Source organism: Hibiscus syriacus, unplaced genomic scaffold (assembly GCF_006381635.1).
Source record: "Hibiscus syriacus cultivar Baekdansim isolate YM2019G1 unplaced genomic scaffold, ASM638163v2 tig00116971_pilon, whole genome shotgun sequence".
Lineage (NCBI taxonomy): Eukaryota > Viridiplantae > Streptophyta > Magnoliopsida > Malvales > Malvaceae > Hibiscus > Hibiscus syriacus.
The window spans coordinates 2,796,320-2,816,997 of NW_024063495.1; the positions used below are offsets into that span (position 1 = coordinate 2,796,320).

Here is a 20,678-nt window from a genome sequence, read left to right on the forward strand (position 1 = left end):
ATTATAGACTAAACTTTTTTAATGACTTTTCAGTCACTCGACCATTTAATCTTTAACATTGTGATGATTACCTTCAAATAAAACCCTAATCTCTCCCGACTGTCACTCATTGTTATTAATCGTTGACGACAAAACTGGCACCAAAATGTTCCAATTTCTTTTTATTGAGTTGATTTTTCTCAAAATCTAAAAAAATCAAGTCAAAGTTTTAACCTTCTCTTGGTCTAATCGCTTTCAATGATCATATGATGAGATTATTTTCGAGATATATTATTCTTCTCTTGGAACAGATGCTTCTCGCCATTGGATTTTTCAAGATGATACTACAAATCCCTCAAATTTGACAAAGATCCCAACTTCAAAAACCATTAAATTTAACGTGAAACGTCAAAAAATTATAATTTTGAAGAAGGTGATGAATAGAATAAAAACATATTACATTAAATAAAATGAATAAGAATTATTGTTGGCTTCCACATTAGCAAAGACATGCAAATACCCATAAATATTGGTTAATATATATCCAAATAATCTTATATATTATTGTCATTCATACTTAAACATTGTACCAGCAACAACACGCATCGCATACCGATAACAATGGAGCACACAGTACTATTACAGGCACCAAATTCTTACAACAATGCACACAGCTAAACCAAACAAGAACACAACAGGTCCATTATTCAAATATACGTATAACAATACAAGCCCATCTTCCTTCGACACGGTTGCAATCTTCACCGGCGACCCAGCAAAACCCCTGCAAGGCATCCGCAAGGCTTACAGCAACCCATTATGTCGAACATACACCAACCGCCTTTAGGGATGCAGTTGCGAGGTCGGTTAACATCCAAAACCATGGCCAAATAGTTGCTGGGGTTCTTCGCTTCACCAACGACTAATGACATAACATCGTTACGAGTAGCGAATGTCGTCGTCGGAGGCACCGTGGCTTGAAGAACCAATGCCACGGTGCCGACGAGAAGAGCGATCTTCTTGCAGGACTCCATTTTGTAGTAGCAAGTTAAATTGATCACTTGTTACTGTTCTGTGTGTCTGGAATGTTTGTAGGTGGTGTGTCTCTTTATATAGTGTTTAGTGGTACTCAATGAATTGAGAAACCAATTTAATAATAATAATTTGAGTGTTGAAATAGTTTGTGTGGTGGGACAATAGTTCGTCACGATGAAAATTGGGATCCTTGATCATGGTTAGGGATGAGTATGAGACCCAAATCTGATAGGTTCCGACTTGACTCGATCGGATCGAATTTTTTAAAAAATAATTTTTAAATCAGTCGTTATTTGTGTATCCATAGTTTGGAAGTGGACATGAATGAGTTAAAACTCGATTATGGGTACCTTTGAAGAAGAAAGGGTAAGTTAGGTTCAAATGGTGGATAAAAATATTTCGAGTTACAATATCTTTTTAGACAAGTATCGAGTAGAGTTATTATTGAAGAGAAAAAATGTAAATATAAAAAAACTCGAATTTATATGTAATTAAAAATATTTATGTTGTTCTATCTTATATGGATTTAGATTTTGATATTTCGAAAAAATATAATTTTTTTATTTAATAAAATATCAGAGCAATATATAGAAGATAATAGAAAGTTTATATCCTTAGCCCAAAAACATATGGTGGAGTCTTTGAAAAATAAAAGACGACCAAATAAAAAGAAATAAGGGGATTATCGATTATGGAATTGTAAATGGCTGGTACGGTGAAATTTAAGACTGTTGATTATTTGATTTTTATCGAATTAACTAAGGAACCAAAATTTAATTCAGTTAATGATTAATTAATGTTAGATCATTTAATGTTAAATTGATTCGAAACCAATTATTTAACTAAAATTATTAAATGTTATTTATACATATATTTTTAAGTTAAACCATTAATAATTAGGACCTAACTATTTTTAACCATATTAGATCTATTAAACTTTTACTATTCAATCAAATTTTAACCAAATGAAAAAAATACATATATTACATTTAAATTTATCTAACCAAAAAAATAATTTTTTTGGTTAATTCAATTGACAACCAAATTAACATAAATTTAATAGGTTTGATTAATTAATTTAAGAGAAAATTGATTCAATTAACAGTTCAACAAAAAAATCAGTTAATTCAATTTTGGTTGATTCAGTTGGTCGATGATCAAAATAATTGTTTGAACACTTCTATTCTTGATCTATTTTTCTTTTAATTTCTTAGATTATTTTTTATTTTCTTTAATATTTTATTAGATTTTGATTGTCGAGAAAATAAAATAAATATTTTCTTCATTATTGTGAGAAAGGGGCCATCAATGGCAAGGTGAGCATGAGCAAGAGATGAGCAGGAAGCTATGTAAAGCTTTAGAAATGAATGAATATTGAATCTATTAACATATGCAGAATACTGATAACAGAAAGTGTATTATTTGCAATACATCAGCTGGCATTATATACACACTTGCACAGCTAACAAAGCTGTAACTGCTCAGCAGTTCTAACCGCCTTAACAACTTGAAACTAACAGCCTAACAGATTACTAACACTGTCAACTGCCTCACGCATTCATTCATACTCTCATCACACTTAACATACACTAATAGTCTAATATTCTCTCTGTTTTCTCAACCTTCTTGATGAAAAAAGATGAACACTTGAATCGAAAGTGCGACGCCTTCTTCCATTCGTCTTGAATCGAAAGTGTCGATGCTTTCTTCCGTTCGACTTGAATCGGAAGTGCCGATGCTTCATTCCGTTCGACTTGAATCGAAAGTGACGTTGCTTCTTTCCGTTCGACTTGAATCGGAAGTGTCATTGCTTCTTTCCGTTCGACTTGAATCGAAAGTGTCGTTGCTTCCTTCCGTTCGACTTGAATTAGAAGTGCCGATGAAATCAAAAACGTCTGATGGACTTAGATTCGTCGGATGAGATCACGGAGGAACTCCAAATATCATCTTCTTTGAAATTAATACTCTCTTCCTTAACAGGGACATCATTATATCTGTAAGCTGTCATGTTATTATGACCATCAGTCATGGACTCTACATAAGAATCCCGATAAAGATGGTTAAACGGATTTTGTAAGTATATTATATCAACATCTGATAGAAGGACGCTATAACCCAGTTGCAAAAACTCCCTTAAGATGTGGAACTTCAACCCAGAGACAGCATGATTGCCTCTTGTTCTCCCAACGGCATCAATACCTGCATCCGGATCCCTCTTGTACACTGGGACATCATTTGATTTGCAGAATTCTTCAATATTGTCATCTAAAGCTATAACTAGGTAATTCGGTATACCAACTCTCTTGATGCTAGAAACTTGAACCTCCAACATCTCTTTCACATTTGAATTTGCAAGCACAACTATAATCTCTTTCTGAACAGCAACTTTCTCCAAGATCACAGTCAATCTTGGGTTCACAGATTCATCAGGGACAACAATCGGGTTAGTCCGCAAAGCTTTGACAGTACCACAAGGTCCAGCTTTTTGCTGCTCACCCAAAACCAGAAACTGCTTTTGGGCATTATCTTTTCCTTGTTCGGCCAGTTGTAGCTTCTCCTTCATATTCCTGACATGTTTCTTTAATTCGGAATTCTTCTCTAATAGTGATACGATTTCAGACTTCAGCACCTTACTCCTCTCCGAGGATTCACACGACGAAGAACCAATATGGAAACTTGATTTGCCAATTTGATGGTTTTGAACGGAGGTAGTGGGATTGATGAGGCCGTGAGGGAAAAAGAAAGCGATGAGACAGCAAAGAAGAACTCCGATCACAATGGCTATGGTGATTCGAGATCCACGAAACGACTGCGCTTTGTCCCTGCGATGAAGTCTACAGTAGCTACAGCTTGAGAAAAAAAAACTCAATCGTCGGCGCAACAACAGAAGAGTAAACGACGCCAGGATCTTTTAGCGAATGATACCATGTGAGAAAGGGGCCATCATTGGCAAGGTGAGCATGAACAAGAGATGAGCAGGAAGCTATGTAAAGCTTTAGAAATGAATGAATATTGAATCTATTAACATATGCAGAATACTGATAACATAAAGTGTATTATTTGCAATACATCAGCTGGCATTATATACACACTTGCACATCTAACAAAGCTGTAACTGCTCAGCAGTTCTAACTGCCTTAACAACTTGAAACTAACAGCCTAACAGATTACTAACACTGTCAACTGCCTCACGCATTCATTCATACTCTCATCACACTTAACATACACTAATAGTCTAATAATTATTTTTTTTAATTCTTTTGAAACTATTATTTGATTGTAAAAAAAAGTAAATAAGTGTTTCATTGTCAAGAAATTGGTGAAAATTTTAAGTAAAATATATTTTATAAAATTTAGATTTAACAAAAAAAAACTATATAATTTAAAGAATACATTTTCATTTAACAATTAACCCTTACTATTATCATTTTGTTTATTTCCAGCTTAGAAGATGGTCAACTTTTAGTTATTGTATTTATACCTTTAAAGTTCAATAAAAGATCAACAAGTATTAGGAGAGGCATCATTTTTCCATTTACAAACTTTTGCTGAGTTTGTTGCATGTTCCATTTCATTTTCCATGCCTTCTTTTTCTTTGGTTAATCCAAAAGCAGAAGGGTCAGTTTGCTGAATCCTTTTATGGCTTGAGGAAACAAATCATTTCCTTCAAATATTAAGAGAGGCTCTCTTAATAACCTTAGCACACATTCCCTTTACTTGGAGATCTTTAACAGACGTAATGGGATAGCATCTATTGGCAATGAAAAAACAGTACGGTTCCGGTTAGATATCGTGGATTGCACCGTGGTGTTATCGAGACCAGAAGCTCGGCGTCCACCGAGTGATTCAGTAGGGTGGATGTGTACTTTTACGGTGAAGAATGCATACCCTAAGTTAATTTGATAATGAGTTTTGGGTGCAAGCTGGAGGAAACGTTATATGGAGTTGTCCACTGCCTCAACGTTTATTATCCTCAGCCCATTTACAAATTAAAAAGAAGGGTAAAGTAAACCAGATACCACCAAACTTTAAGTGTTGACTCGTTTATAGTATTATACTATCAATTTTGTCAATTTTAGCATTAATGTTTACTTTTAAGTGTAATTATGTCACTTCGCCATTGGTGACCTAACACGACGATGATATGACAGCTGCATGTCATGACGTTATTGACGTGGTTGTCTCACCAAAACGACGTTATTTTAGCATGACCGTTAGTACTAAAAAAATCCCAAAATGACATTTTATTAATAGAAAAAGCTTTCCATGAGATTCAAACCAAAGATCTTTATGAACCAAGACTATACACCCAACCACCAAGCTAACTTAAGAATTTATCCTAATCTTAACAAAATTAATATATATATATATATATTATAGAATTATTTTTTTTTAAAAAAACTATTATTTTATAATATTATTTTTCTACTATCCTTACACTAACTAGATGCTTGGACAGTGGCTTTACCTTTGGGTTTTCGACGATGGTGGCTCCAGTGCTCAGACGACATATCCGAACAGTGAGGAGATGTGCATTGGTGAGAAGACCGACATATTTCAAAATGATGAAGATCCGACAGTGAACGATGGAGATCGAAATGTGAATAAGTCGAAGAATTTCAGCATCAATTTGCCAAGTTTGGGGCTTTTTCCAATGAAACCAAGGCTGGATTTGTGCTTAGGAGGTTGAAGCGAATCTGCTGATGTATTTTGGAGTTTAAAGATCGAAAGAGGCAATCGATACGGTGGCTGACGGTGATCGACGACTAGTGATATAGTTATTGGCGAAATCTCACACCGATTTCTCGGGATAATTAGGGAAATAAATTTATTTTTGAAAATAACATTATAGATAATATTTATAAAATAATATGATTATAGAAATTATATTAAATAATTGATACCATTTATAAACTAATATATTTATAAAAAATAATAATATGAAATAATGATATTAATCCAAACTACTATTTAACATATATAATAATTTTGTTAAAATTAAAATAAGTTTTTAAGTTCACTTGGTGGTTGGGTGTTTAGTTTTGGCTCTTAAAGGTCTTTAGTTCAAATCTTGGGGAAAGCAATTTTTCCATCAGTAAAATGACGTTGTTTTGGGCTTTTTAAGCACCAAGATGGTCCCGCTAAAATGACATTGTTTTGTTGAGGCAACCACATTAGTAACATCACAGTGTGCAACAACAATGTCATCTTCTCGTTAAGTCATTAACAGCGGAGTGGCATACTTGTATTTAAAAATAAACGTTAGTGCTATAATTAAAAAAATTGAAAGATTGATGATATAAACGAATCAGCGCTTAAAGTACGATAGTAAATGATGTAATTTTCCTTAAAAAAAAGTTAGGGCAATATCTAAGATAGAAGAAAGTTTCTCCATAAAAACAATACTTGTTCGAAAATCGTTTGAAATAGAAACCAATTTCATCATTTTGGGCTTTTTGAGCACCAAAACGGTCGCGCCAAAATGACGCCGTTTTGGTGAGACAATCACATTAGTAACGTCACAGTGCGCAGTTGCAATGTCATTGTCCCGTTAAGTCACTAACAACGGAGTGGCATAATTATACTTAAAAATAAATGTTAGTGCTATAATTGAAAGTTTGATGATATAAATGAGTTAACGTTTAAAGTACGATATTACATGACGTAATTTGTCCTAAATAGAAAGGTGATAGAAGAAAGTTTATCCATAAAATAGTACTTGTTCGAAAATCGTTTGAAATAGAAACTGATTTCATAACTCTTCTTCTCACACAATCCTTTAAAACCAAAACATATGCACGATATTCAACGCATGCATGAATAAGCCCATGTATAATTATATGAACTAACCTTAGTGGTTAAGGAATAGTAATATTTTTTTAGATGTTTAGGGTTCAAGCATGATATTTATAGAAGTTTTTGAGCATTTATTGTCAAATGATTGAGTCTTTTTAACAGATACGTTAAGATTAACCATATATGGATCTCATGACAAGACAGAAGAAACATAGTTATAGTATATATAGATCAGGGACGGAACTACTTAGTGTTTGGGAGGGGTGTTTGTCCCTCTCAAAGTTTTTAGTATAATATTAAGTCCTTTTTAATTTAAATATTATTCAAATAAGATTTTTATCCCTCATAGTTTTTAGATTCAAGTACTTAATAAATTCTTATTCTTTTGATATAAAATAATTTTGCCCCCTCAACATTTAATCCTAGCTTCATCCTTGTAGTAAATTGTCATCTCACGTATTTTAATGTCTATACTTAATTTTCAAAAAAAATAATAATAGTGATGTCTAGACCTATCATTTTTATTTATTGTTAGTAGATATTTTGAAACTTTGAGGTGTATTATTCGTTGACAAAATTGGAGGTATAATAAAAAAATCACGATTTTATATTCTACTCTACAAGTCCTTTAAAAATGTATATAATATGTTTAAAACGATTAAGTGACGAATATGAAATTGATGCTCAAAGTAAGTTATATGTAAATATTGTTGAGAAAAATGTAGTGCTTAAAACAATTCCAACCCACATGAGAACAGTATAGAGTTTGGAAGGTTTTTATAAACTAAAATCAATTTAATAATTAATAAATGTGTAAGCTAAAAGGCTTTCTTTTATGTGGGGATAAATGGGTGCAAATTAATCCCATTTAGGGTTGTAGAGTTTTGTTTGACTTAGATGATGCAAAGTGTGTTAATTGATTTCTTCTATTAATTTTTGTTTATAAATAAGCATTTGTCTATTTTTTATATCTTGAACGTAAATATGATGTTTGTTTCATTAAAAAAAATTCTGGATTTTAAAAATCTAACTTAGAACCTTTGATTTCCTTTAAAATTAAACTTTAATAATAAATAATTAATATTCTTTAAAAAAAATAAGGATATTAGAATTCAAATTTACATTCAGGACAATGGTGGTGAGCAACGATCTACAATGGGGCACTTTGATCAGATTTATTTGATATTTTATCTAAACTTAAGGGTCAAATTAGTATTTTATCTAAACTTCAGAGGTTAAATTAAAACCAGTCCCTTTTACTAACATTTCATGTGATCAACTAATATCATTTAACGTTCAAGTAACCAAGACATTATAAATTGATAACGTAAGTGATCAAAACGTTAGTTTTTTAAAGTTGGTGACAAAATGAACACTTATAAAATAAAAGTGACCATTTCAATAGTTTGTCCTTTATTTTATATGTCAAGTTCTCTTCATAAATTTAAAATAAATGTTGTAGAAATAGAAAGTCAACGAATGAGATTGACTTCAATTGAAGAAACTATCTAATACGGCCTTAAATAACTTCGATGAAATGAATAAAATGGTTGGGAGTTTATTAGCTTATACAAAAAGTTTATAATATCTCACTTTTAATTAATTATTTTTAATATTTATCAATTTTAAAATTAATAAAATTATATTGTAATTGTAATTTTTATCTTTAAATTATTTTTTATATTTCATTTAAAGTTTAAATAACTTAGTCTTTCAAAATTCATTTATAACTTCATCCCGACTAATATGATGGTAAGGGTAAGAAAAACTTGATTTAATTTTAAAAATTATTTTGATTTGACTTGAATTTTATATATTTTAATAAATTCAGTTAACTCATAATTTTTTTACTTCATTCAACTCGACTTGATCAAACACTGACGTTTAATTCCTCCTACCTCTAATTCCTCTATTTTAAGTCTATTTTTTATCAAATGAGAATCACATGTACCTCTATCACTATAAAATATCTATGTAATTCAAATTCTTATTTAACAATAAATTTAATTTTTTAATTTAGTTCCTCAACTTTACATTTTATTCAATTTAGTTTTTTACTATAATATTTTTACAAATTCTTTCTTCCTATCATGCTCTTTTATACTCACATAAATACTTTGTCTCTAAGTTATATTTAAAAAAAATTAAAATTAAAAATATATTTTATAATTTTAAATAACAATTGATTTATTAAATAAAGTTGTAATGTAAAAAAGGAATATGAAGAATATATATATTTATTTTATATGAGTAGAGAAAGTCGATAAATCTATGTCTATTTTAGATAACAATTAGTTGGTTTAACGAGATGAGACATCGAATCCTTTAAACAATATTGAGAGCTCGAATCCTAGATTAAGAATGAAAAAAACAATATTAAGAGGGTCACCTTTGTAACAAGCTTCTGCAAAATTCGATCCAGAATAATTGAGTGAGGTAGAAAATTCAAGGCGTGACCAAAGAAATTTCCTATTGCCTTCCGAGAACCAGAGCCGTCGTTTTCATGTTTACTCGTCAAAGTTAGGCCCCCCAAAGACCCGTAGTCTTCACGCCCGATCGAAACAAGCATTTACTCCTGTTCTTTGATTTCTTTGCCTCTAAATCTATAAATAATTCTCAAAATCCAGCAAATCTCCATACCCAAACCACAATTCTCAGCATCAAAAAACAGAAAATGGCGATTTCCACCACAAGAACAAGCTTCATCGCTATTATCCTAGCAGGAGTTGTGGCCGGAATGGCAATGGCTCAGTGTGGCAACACTTGCTCGCCGGACCAGTGTTGCAGTCGGTTCGGGTTTTGCGGGACAGGTCCGGATTTCTGTGGAGTGAATTGCCGAGGTGGTCCTTGTGTTAACAACGGCGTCTCGATCGCCGACATCGTTACGCCGGACTTCTTCAACGGGATCTTGAATCAGGCGGCTTCGACTTGCGTAGGAAGGAATTTCTACTCGAGAGGAGTCTTCCTCGATGCTGTCGGTTCTTTCACTCAGTTCGCAAGGGTTGGCTCGGTCGAGGATTCTAGGCGAGAAATCGCGGCTTTCTTTGCTCATGCTAGCCACGAAACTGGACGTAAGTATCTCTTTCACCAGCTAAAGTCATGTCACTTTATTTATTAGAGTCTCTGACTTAGTCTACGTCTCTAGTCAACTATAGCATGCAGTACGCATAAAATTCGTATATAAAAAAAATTATAGACTCACGTAATTTATCATAAAAAAAAAAATTAAAGTCTTATTATTAGATTTATCTAGATTAATCATAATAACTTTATAATTAGCACATATATTAAAGTCCACTATACATACCTTTCAATATAATCGAGAAAGAGATGGATCTTATCCACCTTTCTATTGTCTTCCTCATAATCAATCATCTTCTTCTTCCAAACACCAACAAATATAGACGAAATCAGTTATAACGAGACACCCCAATAAATTTTGAGATTTTTGTAATAAATTTAATGTAAAATTTTAAAAAGTAATATACTTTTAAAAGAATATTGAGATGCTTAAAAATAAATTAACGCGATTATTTATTTTAACCGATTATTTATTGAGATGTTTACAGGTTTCTGCTACATAGAAGAAGAGGGTGGGGCCTCGAAGGACTACTGCGACGAGACAAAAACCCAGTATCCATGCAACCCTAGCAAAGGTTACTATGGACGTGGACCACTACAACTAACCTGGAATTATAACTACGGACAAGCTGGTTCCGATATCGGATTCGACGGCTTAGGCACACCGGAAACCGTGGCCAATGACCCTCTTATCTCGTTCAAGGCCGCCGTATGGTACTGGATGAACAATGTGGCATCCGTAATGAACCAAGGGTTCGGGGCAACTATTCGAGCCATTAATGGTGACCTCGAATGCGACGGTAAAGATACCGCTAAGGTCGAGTCTCGAGTTAACTTATTCACCGAGTATTGTAGCCAACTTGGTGTTGCTCCCGGTGATAATCTCAGATGCTAGAGTTTTAATCAATTTATGTACTGAAATTTGCAGCTTTAATTTTCATGCAATAACGTTTTAGAAATGCTATCATTTTCTTGCTACAGGGGAAAATGATCAGATCGATTTGGTGTTGTTTCTTAAAGGAGAATAAATGGAATAGTAACGAAAGTATGGATTAATAATATACTTCAACAGCTACAATTGAAGAATTTAATTTCTCTCTTATTTGATTTCATTGTTGTACTTCTCTTTAATATCGTCATAAAGTCATGTTTTTGTTATCATTCTTTTAAATCTCTGAAATTTCATAAATCTTGTGAAATTTTGTATTTTTCGAATAACTACAAAACATTTGATAGATTCACGTGATTTGCACTCTATTTTATGATAGTTAGATATATTTAGCATACTAAGGGGTTGTTTGTTAAAACTGAATGGTTTAGCATACTAAGGCTCTGTATGATATAGTTCTGAATAGAAAATTTGTTTGATAATACATCTGAATGTCTGGTCTGAATGACCAAAAATGACCATATTACCCTTCTATATGATTTTGTGCCAAAATATATATTTGTTTTTACCTTGTGAATAAATACTAAAAAATATTTTACTTTTTTATGTTTATAAAAACACATTTTTTGTCAAAATTATCAACAATCATAACAAAATATAAAATCAAGTAACTTAAAAACAAATTTTTTTGACAAATTATCAACATTCATAATAAACAAATCTACTAACATGAAATGACATAAAAGAGTGGTTTATGTTTTTGATGAAACAAAATACATAATAAGCATTCTTTTGTTCTAGACAAATAATAAACACCTCCAAAAAGTATTCTTTTGTTCTAATCCAAAGAATTTCTAATTATCAAAAAGTATTTCTACTCCAAAAAGTATTTCTAATCCAATGAGTATTTCTAATCCAAAATACACATTATAAAAGACATCTCCTTGAATCATCCCAAAAGTCCAAACTTAAGCCCAACATTTTTAATCCAAAATACACATTATAAAATACACATTATATTTAGAGGACCAGAACTTCATATATCCATTGGTCTATTAATTTCTATGGTCTAATAACATATCTAGGCTATTAATTTCTAGTCTAAAAAACTGATGCTTTAGTCAATTGGTTACTACACAAGAATAAAATTAGTTATTAAGGAGCAGACAAATTTATTCACTGAACCTAAAATTCCAGGATTATACCAATTTTTCTCCACTATTTTGCAATGGAACTTATTGCACTCACAGTATATATAAGTCCTTTTTCCATGTAAGTTTGATGTTTTTCCCTTGGCTTACATCAATGGCATTTGGTACAAAACAATGCTTAGTAGCAAAAGAAGAAGAGAAATCCATGTGTACCTAAACACCAGTAGCAGTGAGCACTGAGCAGAAAAACGGAAGCAAAGGCCAAAGGGTAGTAGTTGTAGCAACCGACAGTTGGCAGAAATGAGCGGAAGGAGAGCAGATGAACAACATATGGTTGAAGCCGGCCGCAAGCAAACGGAAGCTCTGTCATTCAAGTTGCATGAATTAATTCCAATATGCATGATAAAAAAAACCCGACAATTCATCAAAGCTAAGCATTGATACAAATAGAGAGATCCCAAATTCATCAAACCCATTTTTAAGTATCAAAAAATAAAAACATAAATCAAAACCCTTCACTAAATTTCTGAACACAACCAAAGAAACAGTCGGGAAAAGGTAACATGTTCTTTAAGAAGGACATAAGATATAAAAATTAAAAAGGCTTCATCAAAGAAAAAATAAATTAAAGAGAACATTACCTTAGAAACGGGATTGTTGAGAACCAACGACAAGCAAAGGGATTTTCAAAACAAGAACTAAACCAAATCCCTAAAAAGAAAAGGGGGAAAAGGGTCAAACAGAGTAGCAAAGAAACATATCAAACAATGAAAAATTCAGCTCCAGCAAATTTCAGAAAGGAAGAAGAGAGAAAAACCAATAACTGAGACGATTAAAAACAAAGTCCAAAAGGAAAGCATAGTTCAGATTACCTTGAGAAGGAGTAGGAAGATTAGCTGTTGCTCATGAGCGAAAGTAAACAATAAAGAGAGAGGGAGAAAAAGGGTATTAGCGTGCGTCTGAATGATTAGGCGTGAGTTTTAAGTCTGAATCGGTCAACAACTCTAAATCATTCAGAGCGAAGAAATTATGCGAACCAAACGCGCTGAATCGGTCCGATTCAACGTTCAGATCTTAATGATTCAATTAAGAGGTAAACAAACAACCCCTAACATACAAATATTCATCATCACCTTAGGTATGATATAAACACTAAAAACTAATATATAAGTACCCATGTAAGGTGTAAAAAGAACTTTTTCTCTCTTGGACTTTTTATCTCAACGACTATTTATCGTCATCTTCAGACTTTCTACTCTCTATTTCCCTTATACCAAACAACTCTTTATTCAAATCAAATATAATAAATAAATAAAAAAGTCACTAAAACTTTCTCCATCAACAATTATATAATTTTTCACCTAAAACTGTATTTTTTAAACTAAATAATTTAAAAAATCTTTTTCAAAACACGTTTCTATTATATTTTTCAAATATAACGTTAAACTAAACCTAAAAATAATTCATAAGTGCTTATGAAAATGAATTCGCCAAACCCTACTATGAACCCAATTTAATTATTTAAAACTTTTAAGAACTTGATTTCAACTTTAACCCACTAATTAGACATTTATTAATTGGTTTAATTAACCCTACATCCACTAGGCAAATTGCAAAACATTTTATAAATAAGCAAGTATTTTTTGAACTAGTTATATTATAAAGATACAAAATCATAAGAAATAAAATATTTAAAATAGGTACAAACTAAGCGACCTCAATGATTAAGAAATTTGTTGTTATCCATTGAGGTTCATGGTTCGAGCACTGTGCATGCTAGGGGTATGATCCTTCATTATCAAAGAATTGAGAGTCTTTATGCAAATATTATCTTGTATTCGCTCCATATTTATAGAGAATAAAAGAGATATATTGACTCTTGTTTTGAATCTCGTAGTGCATAAATTCTTTTTAAATTTATTTTTATTTCAAGTTTTATCGTGTGTAAATTTAATTTCTATAAATATTTCAAACACTCATATTATGTTTCATCGAAGGAGAATAAATTGTCACGTATCATTGGAATCACTCGATGAGTTTTTACGTGGATTTTGTTTATTTTTTATTATAATGTTTGATTCCGTATAAGTAAAAATAATAAAAATAATTTTCTTATAATTGCAAAGCCCATATTAAATAATAATAATACCTCTGGTATATTAAGAATAAATTCAAAATATATGTGTGTGAGACAGAAATGAGAATATTATTTTTGGCATATTAATTTTGAAGAGTTGAATTTGACGTTGATAAAAGTTATGTATGACTTAAAAAAGTCAGAAGTTAGGATCACTTTAATTTCTTGCATCCAATAATTCAAAAGAAAATATTAATTTGCAAATAATTTTGGACCAGAAGAAATAATTTTGAAAATATGGTTTGAATAATTCAAAGGAACTTTCTTTTAATTTTTAGTGCTTTATTTTCAACTATTTGAATTTAATAATTTTGATTAAGTTTTTGAGGGTTTAGGGTTTAAGGTTTAGGGTTTAGAATAATCCTAATTTTATGTAGAGGGAGGAAAATGGAAGACTCTAAGAAAAGAATATGAGTGTTTCTGGTGGATATAAAACCTAGGACCAAAATTGAAATAACTTCGATGATAGTAAATTAAGATTTTATTTTATTAAATTTTAAATTTAAATAATAGTAAAGTTATATACTTACACTTATAAATGATATATTTTAATATATTCTAAAAAAATATGAACTAAAATAATAATAACCCTTTGAGATTTTAAGATTTATTGTTGACCTCAAAAACATATTCGATTTTATTTTGATTATATTATATCGTCACCAAAATAGTAATATTTAAAATTTTTCGATCATATAATATTATATTTTTTATAAAAAAGATTAAAATTTTAATCTATAAATTAATTTTAAAGAAATTATCAAATTTTAATTAAAATTAATATTTCAAAGACCAAATGAAAAAAAGTAAAGTACATAAAAATCATTAAACTATATTTAAATGTTAAATTTTTATTAAATTTTTTAAAATTATAAATATTATTAAATTTATCAAAATATTATACAAATTATTACAACATTATCATAAATATAAAATTTTGATATATCTAATGACCGCTTTTATAACAATTACATAATTTTTTTTATTTTATAATAATTTAATAAAATTTAATAATTATTTAATAATAATTTTAATAATTTTAATGTTTTAGCAAATTCGATTTATGGATTCTGATCCTCACTTGGTCATGTCATTCATATTAGCGAGAAGCAAACGCGCAGCAAGTCAAAGTCTGACCAATCGCGCCGCGGCCCTAACTCCGCGTCCCAAAATGTTGACTTTCAAACGCCACCAATTTGCACTCTATAAATCTGAACCCGCCCCGCCATTCTTCTCCTTCAAACACATTCTTCACTTCCAAAAAGAAAATCTAATTTTTTTCTCCAATATGGGGAAACATTTACTAACCATTCTTCTGACGGCAATTATTGCCGCCGGAGCAACCGCGGTGAACGCTCAAGACTGCGGTTGCGAACAAGGTCTATGTTGTAGCCGGTGGGGGTTTTGCGGAACCGGCGACGATTACTGCGGCACGGGGTGCCAACAGGGCCCTTGCAATCCACCGCCAGCTTTGAACAATGTTTCGGTGGCGGATATCGTTACGCCGCGGTTCTTTAATGGGATTTTGGATGTTGCGGAAGCTAGTTGTGAAGGGAAGAATTTTTATTCGAGATCGGCATTTCTCGAAGCTCTCCGTCCTTATCCTCAGTTCGGGAGAATCGGATCCGTCGACGATTCTAGACGGGAAATCGCGGCTTTCTTCGGCCATGTCACCCACGAGACAGGACGTAAGATTCCTCACCAAGTTTTTTGTCTCATTAATGTTTACTTTGGAGACTATGTCTTGCATGGATCAATTACATTAGTAATATAATCACAAACGGATTTATAAGTTTTACGTTATACGTGTGAATTTAGAAAGTTATTTAAAAATTTTAAGAATATAAAATTATATCGTAATAGAAAATATAATAAAAATAGTTAAATTATATGATAATTTAAAAATTTTAAGGGTGATTAGGAATGGTAATTTGATCTACATTCGACAGATTTTGACCTGATCCGATCTGATAATCATATTTTTTTAAAAAATTAGTTGGTTTTGAGTTGCGTGTTGTAAAGAGTAAGGTTAGGTCGGATTTTAAATTTAAGGTGAAAAATCTCAGACCCGACTCGAGATAATAATATAATTTTCATCTATGTATTTAGGAATAACTACTACAATATTCTTCTCTCTATGTTTTTTCAACTAGGTCTCTATTTTGTAGAATAAAATTAATATATATATATTTGTGTCGGATCAAATTAAATTTAGGTTTATATCTCGAAATTCTAATCTAATGTCAGGTCGGATGAGACTTTCTTAAGTTGAGTCGGATCAAATCAAGTTCGAATGACAAAAATATAGTTAAAATGAATTTGACCGTACCCTAATGCTATTTTTAATCCATCCTAATTATAATGAACCTGACTTGATCTCATATGAAATGATAAAAAATATTAAATTTAATTTTAAAAAATTTAAAAGTTGAACCTCATTTTTTAAAATTTCAATTTTTTTTTTGTTAATTGTCCCTCCGTTTCCTAAGATTTCATCATGATTATTTCGGAACGACTCGCGTTGCACACTTAATTTTGGTGGGTCAATCTCCTTACGAGAATTTCAATATACACAAAGACTCGAACTCGAAACGTATTTAAACGATATCAAGCTGCTTATAACTTGAATAATAACAAAATCTTCTCTGTTTTCTAATGCAGATTTTTGCTACATAGAAGAGATAAACGGAGCCACAAGGGACTACTGCGATGAAACCAACAGACAGTATCCATGCAGCCCTAACAGAGGCTACTATGGCCGAGGACCAATCCAACTATCCTGGAATTTCAACTACGGCCCAGCCGGCGACAACATCGGGTTCGACGGACTAAACTCACCGGAAACTGTCGCCACCGACCCGGTTATCTCCTTCAAGACTGCCGTGTGGTACTGGGTGAACTTTGTTCAACCGGTCACGAATCAAGGGTTCGGGGCAACTATTCGTGCCATTAATGGAGCTCTGGAGTGCGATGGTGGAAACCCCACTACCGTTCAACGGAGAATTGAGTATTATACCGATTACTGTAACCAGCTCGGTGTCGATCCTGGGTCTAATCTAACCTGTTAGATTTCAAAAAATTTAAAATATATATCACTTCTGATTATGTTGAATGAAGAAGATGTAACCATATATTGTTGAATGCCCGCTGCAGAAACTTTTGACTCGTATGTTCTCCTTTTTCAAGATTGCAGTTTTATAATACAAAAGATTTTTTTTCTTTTTTCTTTATATATACATGCATGGTCTAATCTTTATGCAATTTACGAGAAAGATTTTTTCAATTTAGTTTATTTTATTTATAATATTAAGATTTGAATTTTTTACTTTATTTAAGGGAATTAATAATCTATCTCATTACATAAGCGAAAGGTAATTGCATCACATAATTCTCAAACGGTGATCTTCATTCTAAATTAATCCATAACTTTGAAATATTTTAATTCCATCCTCAAATTCTAAATTGATTTCCAAATTATGACTCTCATTCTAAATTGATCCCTAAACTTTTGAATATTCCAATAATTTTGCTCAAAATCATTCAAACATTTAGGGATGAAATTAGAATATTCAAAAGTTTAGAGATCTGAGTCATAGTTTGAGGATAAATTTAGAATGTTCAAAAGTTTAGAGATCAAGTTATAATGAGAGTTGTAATTTAGGGATGAAAATTAAAATATTTAAAAGTTTAGAGATAATTTTAAATAAAGTTTATAGTTTGAAGATGTGTAATGTAATTAACTCAATCATATTACATATAGTTGATCATTAATGGATCTTTTAATGTCTTAGGCAAAATTTACTAAAACTCAGGTGAGTATAAGGAAATGAATAAACTTACAATTGTACTCTATAAAATCTCAAATCGTCCCCGTCATTCTTCTACATCAAACACATTGTTCAGTTCCAAAAAGAAAAAGAATCTCAATATTCTTTTCTCCAATATGAGGAAACATTTACCAACCATTCTTCTGGCAGCAATTATTGCCGCCGGAGCAACAGCAGAGGGCGCTCAAAACTGCTGTTGCGAATAGCTGGTGGGAGTTTTGCAGAGCCGGCAATGATTACCGCAGCACAGGATTCCAGCAGGGTCCTTGTAATCCACCGCCGACTTTGAACAATGTATCGGTGGCTGATATTGTTACGCCACAATTCTTTAAAACGATTATGGATGTTGCAGAAGCCGGTTGTGAAGGGAAGAATTTTTATTCAATATCAAGCTCTCGGTCCTTACCCTAGGTTCGGGAGAATTGGATCAGTCGATGATTCTCAGCGAGAAATTGCAGCTTTCTTCAGCCTTGTCACGCACGAAACTGGACTTAAGATCCCTCACTTTTCGCCCCATAAATGTATACTCTGGAGATTGTCTATTGCATGCATTTATATACCGGATCAATTACAGTACGAGTATAAGCAGGTTGGGTCAAGTTGAGCTCAAGAACTATATTGGCTACTGTAACCAGCTCGGTGTGGATCCCGAGCCTAATCTAACCTGCTAGATTTCATTTTAATAATACAAATGATTTGGTTTCTGTTTTATCATACATGGTCTAGGTTTTATGCACGGTTTTATACAGATGAATACAAAAAATGAAAAGTCGGAACAACATATCTCTCAGCTGGTTAAGCATGCATGTCCACAACAATTCTAGCTGGCTCATGGCTTACATATTTGTTTTTACCTACATGCATAGCGCACAAATGATTGCAGATGAAATAAATTTATAGTGGCACAAGCAAACTAGCAACATAAATCACTGTCTAAATATAGGCATGCATTTAAATATAAAGTTTTCCTCAACAATTGAATCATTAAGCATGCAGAAATGCATATTATTATAGTTTAGCAATTGATTGTGATCAATGAGAAAGACTTATAAGATCAGGAAAGGTTCAGTTGATGATTGAAAAGTTAAACCCTTATAATCTCCTGAGATTTAGATTGACTCACCAAAACTCATAACCAGAATCGGATGCAAACTCGACAAGACAACAGCTCAATTCGACTTTATCTTTTTTTTATAAAAATGGAAGGCCTCGTTAAAAACCCCCCCTTTAGAGCTTTAGATTAAGCTCCTTAATCAGCGGAAGGAGGAAAAGAGTGCCTTAGAACTTTTATTGATACTGAAAAATTACATAAGATTTAACAATTACACTAAAATTCAGTACATAAAACTTAAACACTCCAACTGCCATAAAAATCTTCTCACTGGACCAAAAAACCCACAGTTGAACCTATACAGTCAACCTATCCCTTTCTTTGCTAAACTGTCTGCCTCTCCATTGACTGAAATTATCATAATTCAATGTGATCTGAGGTCAAAATGACCCAACCTGAGCTCACCGCACACCCTAAAGAAAGCACCATTGAAGAGAAGACATGGATCGTATTAAGAGACTCGAATCGACTTATTTTGTAGATAAGTACATTCTTCCAACTTGTAACAAGGAATAGAAATGGTTATTAAAAGAGCCTAAGTACAGAGGATGGATGCTGAATTTAGCTATCATGAGATTATCGTAATCATAATCATACTAAATACTACATAATCAAATTTCATATCCCAATTTCCATAGCTTTAGGGAACTTTAGAAGAAAAACCAAACTACAGAATGGTAATAGAATCATTATTCCTCTGTTTTACTATCATTTTTCTTCTTGTTGCCGTATATCAATCCATTCTCCTGTCATCCACACACAAAAGAAGTCGAGTATCAGCTTTAATTTTAATGTATCTTTGAAAAAAAAAATCGAAGGGGCATTAAATTAAACACCTGGGGATCAGGAATCGGTTTTCGTTTCTCTACGTAGCGATAAGGATCTGAAGCTGCAAGAGCTGCTCTTTCCTACAAAATCAGCGATAAATCTTTTGTTTTAAAACAAAAGAATGAGAAATTAAGTTTAATTTTGATGGAGGAGAAACCTCTTGTTGACTTTTGAGATCTTGAGAGGGTTTCACCCAAAGGAAATAAGCGAGAGTGCCGGCGACGATCCAAGAAGCTATATTGGGACCGCCTCGAAGACCCCCAATCGAATTTCCGATGAATGATCTAACGTTTCCGATTCCTCTGCTCCAACTGCTCCTCCCCATGGTGGCCAAATTTTGAAGGGTATTTTTCCTTTCCTCCTTTCTGTTTTCGATAGGTTGTTTAGAAAGTTGTGAAATAAAAAAGAGTAAATTACATATTTGGTACTCCACATATTCCCGTATTTCTGTTTTGCTAACCTAGTTATATTTTTAAATTATATTTAATATTACGTTTTGTTTTTATTTAACTTGGTTCCATACCTTTTTGGCCTGACCGCAAGACCACAAAACATGACTTCTACCTTTTGCTCATTTCTTACAGACTTAGTAACACTCATCCTACATCTTGATGTCTCCTTATAATATATGCATAACGTGCCCTCATTGTCCATCCACTTATCGTACCAAAAATCTGTGTATTCACCATTTCGAATGCTCCGACGAGTCTAACACAATCCTAGATGTTACCCTTTCGCACTACTTACATTTAGTCTTTAGTATTTTCACCCATAATTTGTTAGTATATGAAAGCGGATTTAAGGTAGAAAAAGAAAAAGTAAATTGAAATTTTATCTTTAAATT

At 32.2% G+C, this 20,678-nt stretch overlaps 4 protein-coding genes across 7 annotated transcripts; 2 read left to right on the plus strand and 2 right to left on the minus strand.

Moving 5' to 3' along the window:
- Positions 1–2,899: 2,899 nt before the first annotated feature.
- Positions 2,900–4,210, minus strand: LOC120192123 (arabinosyltransferase RRA3-like). The gene is made up of 3 exons (XM_039194958.1): positions 4,190–4,210; positions 3,940–4,052; positions 2,900–3,836 (listed from the first exon to the last, which is right to left on the minus strand). The coding sequence occupies exons 1-3, from the start codon at positions 4,208–4,210 to the stop codon at positions 2,900–2,902; spliced, it is 1,071 nt and encodes a 356-aa protein (XP_039050889.1).
- A 5,231-nt stretch (positions 4,211–9,441) lies between these two features.
- On the plus strand, positions 9,442–10,836 carry LOC120191690 (endochitinase EP3-like). The gene is made up of 2 exons (XM_039194603.1): positions 9,442–9,881; positions 10,380–10,836. Exons 1-2 carry the CDS (start codon positions 9,485–9,487, stop codon positions 10,784–10,786), a joined length of 804 nt encoding a protein of 267 aa, XP_039050534.1. The 5' UTR covers positions 9,442–9,484; the 3' UTR covers positions 10,787–10,836.
- A 4,476-nt stretch (positions 10,837–15,312) lies between these two features.
- Positions 15,313–17,194, plus strand: LOC120191712 (endochitinase EP3-like). The gene is made up of 2 exons (XM_039194629.1): positions 15,313–15,756; positions 16,730–17,194. The coding sequence occupies exons 1-2, from the start codon at positions 15,357–15,359 to the stop codon at positions 17,134–17,136; spliced, it is 807 nt and encodes a 268-aa protein (XP_039050560.1). The 5' UTR covers positions 15,313–15,356; the 3' UTR covers positions 17,137–17,194.
- Positions 17,195–17,942: 748 nt separating this feature from the next.
- LOC120191714 lies at positions 17,943–20,243 on the minus strand. 4 transcript variants are annotated; one of them, XM_039194633.1, is made up of 4 exons: positions 19,992–20,243; positions 19,843–19,914; positions 19,678–19,752; positions 17,943–18,434 (listed from the first exon to the last, which is right to left on the minus strand). In XM_039194633.1, exons 1-3 carry the CDS (start codon positions 20,157–20,159, stop codon positions 19,696–19,698), a joined length of 297 nt encoding a protein of 98 aa, XP_039050564.1. In that variant the 5' UTR covers positions 20,160–20,243; the 3' UTR covers positions 17,943–18,434; positions 19,678–19,695. The 4 variants fall into 4 exon arrangements, with proteins under 4 accessions (XP_039050564.1, XP_039050563.1, XP_039050562.1 ...); XM_039194632.1 differs by lacking the exon at positions 17,943–18,434 and adding an exon at positions 18,464–18,749; XM_039194631.1 differs by lacking the exon at positions 17,943–18,434 and adding an exon at positions 19,254–19,419.
- Between the last annotated feature and the right edge of the window lie 435 nt (positions 20,244–20,678).